General features: G+C 36.3%; 1 protein-coding gene and 1 long non-coding RNA gene across 6 annotated transcripts; one reads left to right on the top strand and one right to left on the bottom strand.

Moving 5' to 3' along the window:
* Positions 1-390: 390 nt before the first annotated feature.
* LOC120304779 (TLR adapter interacting with SLC15A4 on the lysosome-like) lies at positions 391-9,473 on the top strand. Of its 5 annotated transcripts, none has more exons than XM_039335726.1 (4): positions 391-2,313; positions 3,303-3,411; positions 7,642-7,778; positions 8,386-9,473. In XM_039335726.1, exons 3-4 carry the CDS (start codon positions 7,744-7,746, stop codon positions 9,260-9,262), a joined length of 912 nt encoding a protein of 303 aa, XP_039191660.1. In that variant the 5' UTR covers positions 391-2,313; positions 3,303-3,411; positions 7,642-7,743; the 3' UTR covers positions 9,263-9,473. The 5 variants fall into 5 exon arrangements, with proteins under 5 accessions (XP_039191660.1, XP_039191661.1, XP_039191659.1 ...); XM_039335727.1 differs by having other exon boundaries at positions 7,716-7,778; XM_039335725.1 differs by having other exon boundaries at positions 391-3,411.
* Positions 4,170-8,409, bottom strand: LOC120304781. The gene is made up of 2 exons (XR_005555828.1): positions 8,311-8,409; positions 4,170-4,492 (listed from the first exon to the last, which is right to left on the bottom strand). It is a non-coding gene; the product is annotated as an uncharacterized LOC120304781 (long non-coding RNA).
* Positions 9,474-11,386: the final 1,913 nt, after the last annotated feature.

An 11,386-nucleotide genomic window follows, 5' to 3' on the forward strand; every position in this document is an offset into this window, starting at 1 on the left:
GGGTGTCAAACTGCCGGCCCACGGGCCAGATGCATCACACAGAAGCCACACCCACCCCATTGCCGGCAATGGCAAAACTGTCCCGATACATTGCATGACATCACGTGATGTCGTGAGTTTGACATGTCTGATCTACAGTAAAGGGCTGCCACAAAGAAGAGGAAGTCAAACTATTTTTCAAAGCACCTGTAGGCAGGACAAGAAGCAATAGATAGAAACTAATCAAGGAGAAAACTAACCTAGAACTAAAGAGAAATTTCCTGATAGAACAATTAGTTTCCACTGATTAATTGTTTTGTCAGGAAATTTCTCCTTAGTTTTAGGTTGCCTCCAGACGGTGTGGGTGCTCCAACAATGAAGGTTTTCAAGAAGAGATTGGACAACCAAGTCTGAAATGGAACTATAATTTTCCTGCTTGAGCAGAGAGTTGGATTAGAAGATCTCCAAGGTTCCTTCTCATTCTGTTATTCTTTTATTTATAATGAAACATTTTAATTTGTGAAATTGTTTTATAAAACATAATTGCTAAAGCTACGTTTTATCTGACATATAAAATAAACCTTAATTAACCTTAATAAAGTAGTACATTTCTTGATCCAATTAAATCATTTACTTTTATTTAGGGAGAGGCTTCTACAAGTTTTTTATTTTAATGGTCATGGGATTGGAATGTTTAAAAATTCCTCACTAATAGCTTGGTTGATAGCTAAGTTTAAAAATTTGCTTAGGAGGACAACTTAAGTTAATAAACCTATTCTGTCAGTAGAAGCTTATATCTGAATAAACAGAACTTCAAAGGTCCTCTTCTTCACTGGCAACAAAACGTCTGGAAAAAATTTAATTGTCCATTGCAGTTCATTAGCAATAATCAAATACATACTTTGAGCAACTGATGTGTATAGCAGAATGGCTCTTACATAAGAGTTCAGTTGGGAACATTTCTCCCTGAGGGAAAATGGAATGAATTGTCATTGGCCAGTGCCTTAGTCTGGGAGAAAATGTTGAGTGAATAATAATAAGAATGGATAGATACAGATTCTAACAGAAGTCAAGGCAAAAGGCTACATTCAGTTGAATGTACATGCTAGTTGCCATTCAAGAATTCCCTCCACTATATTTTAAATAAAAATGAAAACCATGCCAATTAAGACTTTCAATATGATAATGTAACACATATATTTTAAGCTGGAAAACAAGTAGCTTTATTTATTCATTTAGTCAGTCATCTTATAAGGTACCATAATAACATAAGCAACTAGGTTAATGTGTAACATACTAAAATTATCAAATAGTGGCAAACAACAACACTCTATTACTCTACTGGAGAAAGAAAGATTGAAACTGGAGGAATAATATCACAATATCATTGCATATGTTGAAACCTCTATGTTGAGCAACAGCAGAGTTCAGCTATACAAACTTCAGCCAGGATGATACTATCCCACAGTAACTATTACGTTTTTTGACTTATATGCAGATTCTTTGACCAATTCAAATAACAGACTCAATATAATGATTATATGACCTCGTCCCAATTTTGAAAAACACTGAAAAGAAGCAACTGTGCAGTTATTTTTTTCATATTATCTGAATATGCTATAAAATTGGGATATTTTGTTTGGCTTCTATCAGAAAGCTGTTGCTGGTCCCTCAGAGGAAGATAAATTATTTTTTACTTATTTATTTATCAATCACAGTGATTCTGCATAAATCTAATCATGAATTGACTATTTCACATGACATTTATAAATAATGTTATTCAAAGTATGAAATTTAAAAAATTTAAAAAATGCAATAGCAGTTTCATCTAGTCATACCTGACATTTTTTATTTTAAGCCAACATTCTTTAAATGATGCTTTCTGTTGTGCCATCCTACAGAGTTTCTTGTTCCTAATCACTGGGGGTTAGAAATTTTAGTCAAGTTGTAAATACTTACCACACAACAATAAACTATTTTAATAACATACAGTTCCACAAAAAGGTTTCATATGAAAATGAAAAGAGGAAGAAAGAATTATACAGACTGACACAAGAGAGGGATTTGTACATTTCCTTTTTTAATACATTCAGGGGATTTCCATTTCACGAGCAATGCAGTCAGGAATTGGGTAGGGGAGGGGGGACAGGCATGTCAAAGAAATCTTTGCCCACATTAACGGAAACAAAAGTATTGCATATATGTGTGTGTGTGTCATATATGTAGATATATATATATATATATATGACATCCAAAGTGTTATACCACATTTCTGTTCATCATTATACAACTGGGAACTGATCTTGCCTTAAAGGAGAAGTTTAATTTTTATAGGTAAGTGAGGACTATTTATTTATTATATTTTTACAAATAAGGCAGTGAACATATCCAACACATCTTTCTTCGCCTATTTTCCAACAACAAAAACTCTGTGAGATGAGTTGGGCTGTGGGTGACTGGCCCAAGGTTACCCAACTGGCTTTCATGGCTAAAGCAGAACTTGAACTCACGGTCTCTTGCTTTCTAGCCTGGTGCCTTAACCACTAGACCAATCCTTCCACTGCAAATCCTGGTTTCTGCATAATTTAAATAAACAAATCCTAAATTTGTAAGGATTTTAAATACAGTCTAAAATAAAATAATTCAAGGAAATTAGTGACACATTCATGCATTGCATTAAGAAATGGATGCCAAAATGAAAAATCACATAATGATAACATGACTATGCCAAAAATGTGTTAACTGAACAAGTATGTGCAAAGACAAAACCAGCACAATGTGCTACATTTATATATAGCATAATAGGTTAAACGCATTTATTATCTGCTGCTAAAATATGCAGCAGATTATGCAGCAGAAATATGTAGCAGACACTACCTTCACTGTCTTTAGATGACAGTGACACTATAATTTTATCGTGAGACAACTAATGACAATTAATGACAATGCTAGACTCATTTTTATGGAATTTTCAGCTGGGATAGATTACTGAGACCTTTGTAGTAGCCTAGATAGATGATCTAAATTAGAAATTAGATGTGGGCAGTGCATTCCTGCTAGTTTTCCAGAGCCCCTTAATAGCTTTTGGTGCCATTGTTTCAGCATCTTTTTGGCAGTGTATTCTTGTCAGACCATGTTCTAAAGAAAATGCTGTGCAGTTATATTTGTTACGTAGGCTGTTGATCTTTGGTCCTACAATAATTTATCTTGTCACCATATTGTTTAATATGTATGTTAAACATTTTTGGAAACATCATGTGAGATATTGGCATTGCATGTCATCAGTATATTGATGACACCTAACATATTTGATTTTCTGAAAGACTCTCAAGACTTGGTTATGCTGTCAGGACATGGCCTTCCTGAAAAGCAGAGATTTGTCTCAGTGGTTCCATTAGTGAGGAAGCCATTTTTATCCTCCCTTTGCCTATGGTTAGTATTTTTATTTGTATGATTGTGGTTGTTTAGATTTTAATCTGTTTTTATATTGGCTGTTTTATCTATTGCTGTTTGCTGCCCAGGGTTGTCTTTGGGCTATATAAATTTGATAATGCATAAATAAAAGTCTTACTATCCAAATCAACATCTTGAACATTACTTAAACTCACTAATCAGGTGGATATAAACAAACTATAATTAAATTTAGACAAGACTGCCATTGATGAGTAAGAAAGCAGACTAGAACACTGAGGTTCAGCCAGTAGTGGGATTCAGCCAGTTCGCACTAGTTCAGCAGTACCAGTAGCTAATTTTTTGTTGCCCAGGCTCAGAATGGACTTCCGGAAGCAGCATCCACACAGAGAACCGGTTGTTCATGTATTTGAATCCCACCACTGGGTTTAACCTGTTTTGAATGGGTTTGCATCTGAATGAAAATGTAGATCCATATTTAGAGGGTTTTCTTTAAGGCTCAGTTGTTAATGAATTTATATATCACTTTTGTCTGAGCTTAATAATTTCACAGCAAGTTATCCATGCCTTGGTCACATTCTGTCTAGACTATTGCAACATGCTTGAGTGATAAGATAACTTGATTTTTTAAAGTTCATTTCACACAAACTTTATTGGAAATGGGATGTTTCTTTATGTATCATTTATTCCCTATTCAGTCATCCTAGTGTAGGAACTCACTAGCTATAAAGGTGCAGCTTTAGACAATGAATATAAATGTTTGGATATGCTTTCTGTGCAGAACATTCACCTTTTGACTATTGGACAAAATACAGCTGAAGTCTATCATGGCTGGTAGTTAAATATTCATTGTAGCCATTTATTTAATGGTTATTCAGTAAGAGCCAGGACTGTTTTTCAGTTTTATTTACTAGTAAAATAAAGTGAATGCCATTTTTCTGAAACCAATTGTTTTCTTCTCCAATAGCCTTGCATTTTATTTAGGATTTCCTTTAGGAAAGGCACACATATAGTGATATAAAGAAATAGTTGAAGCATAACATTCAGTTGCCAACAACAGGTCTGCTGAGATTTGTCTTCGGGTTCATCAGAAATCTGTAAGCTAAAAGAGATACATTCTTGAACAATATATTGTAAAAGTCTCTGCTGCTGAACTTGGTGACCCCTCTGGTCTCTTGATGTTTGCCTATAACGGGGTGTCAAACTCACAATGTCATGTGACATGTCGTGACGTATCATGACTTTTTTGCCATTGCCGGCAATAGAGTGGGTGCGGTTTCACTATGATGCATCCAGCCCGCGGGCCGGCAGTTTGATATCCCTGGCCTATAAACAGGCAATATGATATGATTGTGAAAGATATAACAGGATTCAACTTTTCCATCTCTCTTGTAACTTACTTGCATGTGCTTTTTTATTTTGCTCTTCTCTTTCCTTTTATATTTAAGCTCTTTACTGACTTCCATGGAAACATTTCAAATTTCCAAATTGGGCTTAAAAGATTATTTCCAGAACTTTGGAGAGCTGCTTCCAGTAAGGGTGCAAGCCTGCTTAAAATAACTCAGTGTTCTGTTACTCATCTGCTTTTAATGCTTCTCTTTCCCCTGCTCCAGATAATTATTCTTACTGCAGCAACTTCAATTTAGCCCTGACTTGATAGCCACTTTGCAAAGGCTTGTTAAAAAAAAAAAAGCATGATCCTACTGGATTACCAGTAGGTCACATATCTTATCTGTCAAGTGGATGTGCTGTTGCTGTTTTAAATCAGATGAATAAAAAAATAATAGTTTCCTTTCCACTGATTAATTGTTCTAACTGTCAAAAAGTTTCTCCTTAGTTCTAGGTTGCTTCTCTCCTTGATTACTTTCCATCCTTTGCTTCTTGTTCTGCCTTCAGGCGCTTTGGAGAATAGCTTGACTCCCTCTTCTTTGTGGCAGCCCCTGAGATATTGGAACACTGCTATCATGCCCCCCCCCCTCGTCCTTCTCTTCATTAAACTAGACATGCCCAATTCCAGCAACCATTCTTTATATGTTTTAGCCTCCAATCCCCTGATCATCTTTGTTGCTCTTCTCTGTACTCTTTCTAGAGTCTCAATATCTTTCTTACATCATGGTGACCAAAACTGGATGCAGTATTCCAAGTGTGGCCTTATCAAGGCATTGTAAAGTGGTATTAATACTTCATGTGATTAGCATATAAATATACCTTGTCACATTTGTACTGCTTTGCAAGAGCTGTGACTATTAAACCATCTATTCTTTATTGCTTAAAACAGTGATCCACCACCTTTGTAGCTTGGCAGCCTTGCTAGAGGGGGGGAGAAAGAAATGGGCTATATGAGCAGTGGGCTGGTAGGCTGGTGCACAGTTCAACACATGTGAGTGGCAGACTGGCATGCACATGTATGTGCACACAACTCAACTTGCACAAATTGAGCTGCACAAGCGTGTGCGTACATGCCAGCCTGACAGTTGCATCCCAGTTGCAAATAGGTTGTGGCCCAGAGGTTGGGGACGCATGGCTTAAAGGATCATTAAAACTGTCTATTTTGCATTTCAGTGCAAAATTGGACCAGAGATTTTTGTTAAAGCCCTTCAAAACATCTTAATAAAATCAAATGACCCAATAGCCCAAGAAGAAAAAAAAGGTCATGTACAATGAAAAGACTGCAACAGTCAACTATGTAGGACAAAAAGACCAGCCAAGTGCACCAAAATATCAAGTAGCTCCAGAAGACATGACAAAAACTTGTTAATCTCATAACATGAGGACAGACTCAAACACAGTTTCAACAGAGAAACTATTAGCTTCTTAGACCAAGCCAAATTAAAAAAAAATGCTAGGGAATTGCATTAATAGAGGGATAGAATCAAGATCACGTGAAGTATTAATAGCACTTTACAACGCCTTGGTAAGGCCACTTGGAATACTTCATCCAGTTTTGGTCACCATGATGTAAAAAAGATGTTGAGACTCTAGAAAGAGTACTGAGAAGAGCAACAAAGATGATTAGGAGACTGGAGGCTAAAACATATAAGAAACGGTTGCTGGAATTGGGTACGTCTAGTTTAATGAAGAGAAGGACTAGGGGTGACATGATAGCAGTGTTCCAATATCTCAGGAGCTGCCACAAAGAAGAGGGAGTCAAGCTATTCTCCAAAGCACCTGAAGGCAGGACAAGAAGCAATGGATGGAAAGTAATCAAGGAGAGAAGCAACCTAGAACTAAGGAGAAACTTTTTGACAGTTAGAACAATTAATCAGTGGAACAACCTGTCTCCAGAAGTTGTGAATGCTGCAACATTGGAAGTTTTTAAGAAGAGACTGTACTGCCATTTGTCTGAAATGGTATAGGGTTTCCTGTCTGAGCAGAGGGTTGGACTGAATGACCTCCAAACCTTCCAAAATAGTAATAGTAATAATAATAATAATAATAATAATAATAATAATAATAATAATAGTAGTAGTAGTAGTAATTGTTGTTTGTTGTTGTTGTTGTTGTTGTTGTTGTTGTTATTATTATTATTATTATTATTATTATTATTATTATTATTATTTCCTGGAAGCTTAAATTCAGACAAATCAGTCACCAGTAAATACATAGACATAAACCATAATTACAAATAATTTAAAAGAGACAATAAAAAACCTAGGATGCAAATAAAAAGATTACAACATATCCCCCTTCATCAGCCCACATTCCAGTGGTGGGATTCAGTCAGTTCGCACCACTTCAGCAGAACCGGTAGCTAATTTTTTGTTGCCCAGGCCCAGAATGGACTTCCGGAAGCTGCATCCACACAGAGAACCATTTATTCACATATTTGAATCCCATCAGTACCACATTCAGATAATGGACCAGCACCAGGCAAACAATTGTGCAGAAAATAATACCCTGATCAAAGAAATCACCAAGGAGAAATTACATCTGTACCAAAACTGACAGGGCAAGCTACTGCATATAGACAGGCAGCAAATCACATACTCACTGATATGTCAGCTAGTTGGGCTATAGATATTCTTTTCTTTTACAACTTATTTTAGGTGCATAATTACTATTAAAGAAACACTTGATTAATTTATGTTTTCTATGTTTGGGTCAAATTATTGCAAAGTATTTATTATTTTTCAAATAATTTTAAGAACCTTTACTAATATTTTAAACGTAACTTTTAAATGTTAACTAAACTATTACTGTTCAGATGTGCTAATAATTATATATTGCTTAAAAAATACATTTTCCCCCCAGAAATTATTGTCTTTCAAAGCAGCCTATATTCAAATATAAGCAATTCAAAATAGAGGAAAAACCCTTTTTTGCAGATTCAAAATTAGAAAAACAGAATATGGAATGGAAAAAAAGGAAGATAAAACAATTTTATTAAGGTAAAAAAAATATGATTTGCATCATATCATTCTTAGGTATTTGGTATTCTTTTGCTGGGGTTTTTTGAAATGCTATTTTTGGCCCTTATTTCTTTTTATTAGGCCAAAGTCTGTGATTAAAATTACTGTAGCTGATAATTGTAGCACAGTAATGCTACCCTTGTACTTTCCAAATTAGCAAAAGTAGAAGTCTTTGTCTAGTGTGAGTGGCTCAGCAAATTCCCCACAGCTGTTCCTTGTCTCATTAATGGAAAGGACCAGATTGGTCTTCCATTGTCATGGTCTTCATACTGAGAAACAAAGAGTGTGGCTACCCTAATAGAATTTGGCTCTTGATTTATCAATAAACTCTTACATGTATACACCGGTAATATGTTACTTGGCTGGAATGGCTGTTTTATCTTAAGTTTCATAAGCTTTGAAACAGGGATTATGATTAATTAAGAATGAATTTAGATACCATACTTATTTCAAGGTCAGCACATTATATTTGATCAAATACCATGCCAAATATTTCAGCCAGTAAACTCACAGTCAGCTCTGATTTCTTATTAGTAATATTTTGCATGTTCTGATAATCTTTTTTTCTTCTCCCCTCTCACCAAAGAATGTTGTCTGAAGGATATCTTTGTAAAATCCCTTATCATGAGCTCTTGAATTACACGCTCTATGGAACAGAAACAGAAGAGGCAATACATGAATTGAAGTCATTAAATGGTGTCACTTATGAATCAACAGACAACATGCAAAGTAGAAGTTTATTTTGCAATTATAGATCCATGGACACATTTATGATCTCTGTTTCTTCCAAAAAACACAAAAATAATAAACAAAAGAAAGACACATTGAAACAAACTATTCAGTATCCAATATTTGAAAGGCAAACATCTGAACCTGTGGAAATCTGTGTGGGATCATCCATAAGCAAAGACACTTACCTTGTTCCTTCTTCTTGTAAAAGCATTTGTAAGAACTACAATGACCTGCATATCGCTGGTGATCAAGTGCTGCCAATGAATTCAATTAAAAGAGATGCTATTTATGACAGTGGGATATGCCCATTCTTGGAATCGTCAGAGATTCCATTGGCAATAGATTCAATTCCAATATTGCCTGTTGAGGTCCCGCGGAAACCGTCCCAAAGGAATTCATCATGCTGCATCATGGCCAGCATCATGCACCATCAGCAGCCTCTCTCAAATTCAATTCTGAATAATTATTTGGAAGAGAAAGTGCTAGAGCTTTATAAACAATATATCATGGATGTGATGGGCAGCAGCATATCTCCCACTCAAATCTTGACTTCAGAGTTCATAATGACAAATGTAGATCAAATCAGCATGAAACTATCCCAAGAGATGAACATGAAGACCACCGAAGCCAAAGATATGGTTATTAACTGTCTTCTGCAATTAGCTAGTGGAAAGGTGTCAAGTGAAATGAGCACTCCCAGTCTCCACATTTCCCAGTTCAGCACTAAATAAAGTTCACTCTATCTTGAAAGGTAGAAATCAGTTTAATTTCTGAGTTATAAAACTACTAAATATTGGTCACTCCCAAACCTAGTGAAAGCTTCCTTTTGTGTATGGGAGCATCATTTGGCTGTACAGATAATTTATATAATGTAAATCCATTATGTCTAATAACAATAAAGATAACTATGAATTTTTCTCTTAATAAATCATTTTTAAATGATATGTTTCATTTCCTGTCTTTTTTTCCTCTTTGTCAGAACACTATATTTCAGTTTTCAACATACTTGGAAATATATTTTCATACTTCTTACCTCTGATTTGCCATACTAAATTCTCCTAGAAGCTATTTATAGATTAAAAAAATGATCCACAATTCTAATATGTCAGCTTATAGAACAGTTTAAGAATGTATAGATCAGTGGTTCTCAACCTTTTTAATGCCGTGACCCCGAACCGGTCGTAAGTCAAGGACTACCCAACTGGTCGTAAGTCGAGGACTACCCAACCGGTCATAGGTCGAGGACTTTCCCTGCCCGGAAGTGCCACGCATGCGTGGTGCTGCCCCCTGCGCCGGCCGAGGCATAGCTAGCAAGGGGCAGCGACGGCGCAGGTCGACCAATGGCTGGGCCACCAGCTGGCCCAGCCCAAGGGAGGTAAGGCACCCGCCGGGCCCCACACACATCAACAACCCTCCCTGAGCCCGCCGGCTTCCCACCTCCCACCCCTGGCCCTCTTTTACTTACATTTTTAGTAGTTGCTCAGCAGGGAGGGGTAGAAACTTCCAGACAGCTCACCTTCGCTGCAGACAATTTGCAGCACCGTTTGCAAAATGGGACTTTTGGCGGGCTCAGCAGGGCAGAGACAGCCTGGACAATTCCTATTCAAGAGAGTCTATTCTATTGGTTTTCAAAAGCCAATAGAATAAAAGGGAGTAGCACAGCTAAGGAAAAGGGGAAAACAATGGCGGACTGCGATTTTTGGCGACCCCCGTGAAATGGTTGTTTGACCCCAAATGGGGTCGCAACCCACAGGTTAAGAACCACTGGTATAGATAGACCTTGGTTTATGATAATTCACCCAGTGACCATTCAAAGTTATGACAGTGCTAAATGTCACTTGATCAAAATTTGGAAGCCTAGAAGATTACCTGCACTTAAAGCTGCAGGAATACCACTACCCAGTGCTTTTTTAAAAAGACATTTTATTGGTTTTTTAACATTCTTAAACAAAAAATACTCAAGACCCACTGTGATGGTTAGGTGGTCAAACATTCAAAAGTGAAAATATATATAAACAACACAACTCAATAAATTTCACTATCCCCCCTCTATTCCCCTCAGTTAACATAATATATTTAAATATTCCATTTCTATTTTAAATTTCTATCACTATTAAACCTCTTATAACTTTATCACTTTACAAATACAATAGTTTAAATTTAAATCAAAAAATTATCGATTCTAATTCTTAATCTCTCACATCCCTCATTTTATACCAAACTCATTTATTTCTTGTTAGAGAATTTTAATTTCTCTATTGGTGAAAAATAAATCAGAAGCTCTCACAGTTGACTGCATTGAGCTGATTCAAATAACTTTATATTTATATAAAAATATTTACAATACTATTCTTCTTTACAGCAACATAGCTTAATGAAGACTTCTTACAGAGACAGACCAGAGACAAACCTGAGACTGGAAATCCAGCTCCTAACTCAATACTCTTTTTGCACAGACTCAGTAGCACTTTCTTCACATTGGCTGACTGAGTTACCACATGACTCTTCCTGCTCATGAATATTCCAACACTCCTCCCTTCATGACAGGAAGAGACATCAGACCTATTGACTTAATACATTCTTTAATTGTGAAAAACCTTGTGCCACTAACCTGGCCTTATACTGTATATCATTATTTGGCAATACCTTTTTCTTATATACCCACTTACAACCACAGCTTTGGTTCCCTGTGGCAAAGTCACTGATTTAAATACTTCATGGTCTCCCATGGATTTCATCTCTTTATCCATGGCCTCCTTCCATCTTTCTTGTTCAGCTTTTGGTAATGCCAACACCTCTTTATAACATTTTGGCTCATATCACACATTGCAAACCTTTACCTTGCTGGCAGAATA

The sequence above is a fragment of the Crotalus tigris genome, unplaced genomic scaffold (assembly GCF_016545835.1).
Source record: "Crotalus tigris isolate CLP2741 ecotype Arizona unplaced genomic scaffold, ASM1654583v1 scf7180000017658.5313226, whole genome shotgun sequence".
Taxonomy (NCBI): domain Eukaryota; kingdom Metazoa; phylum Chordata; class Lepidosauria; order Squamata; family Viperidae; genus Crotalus; species Crotalus tigris.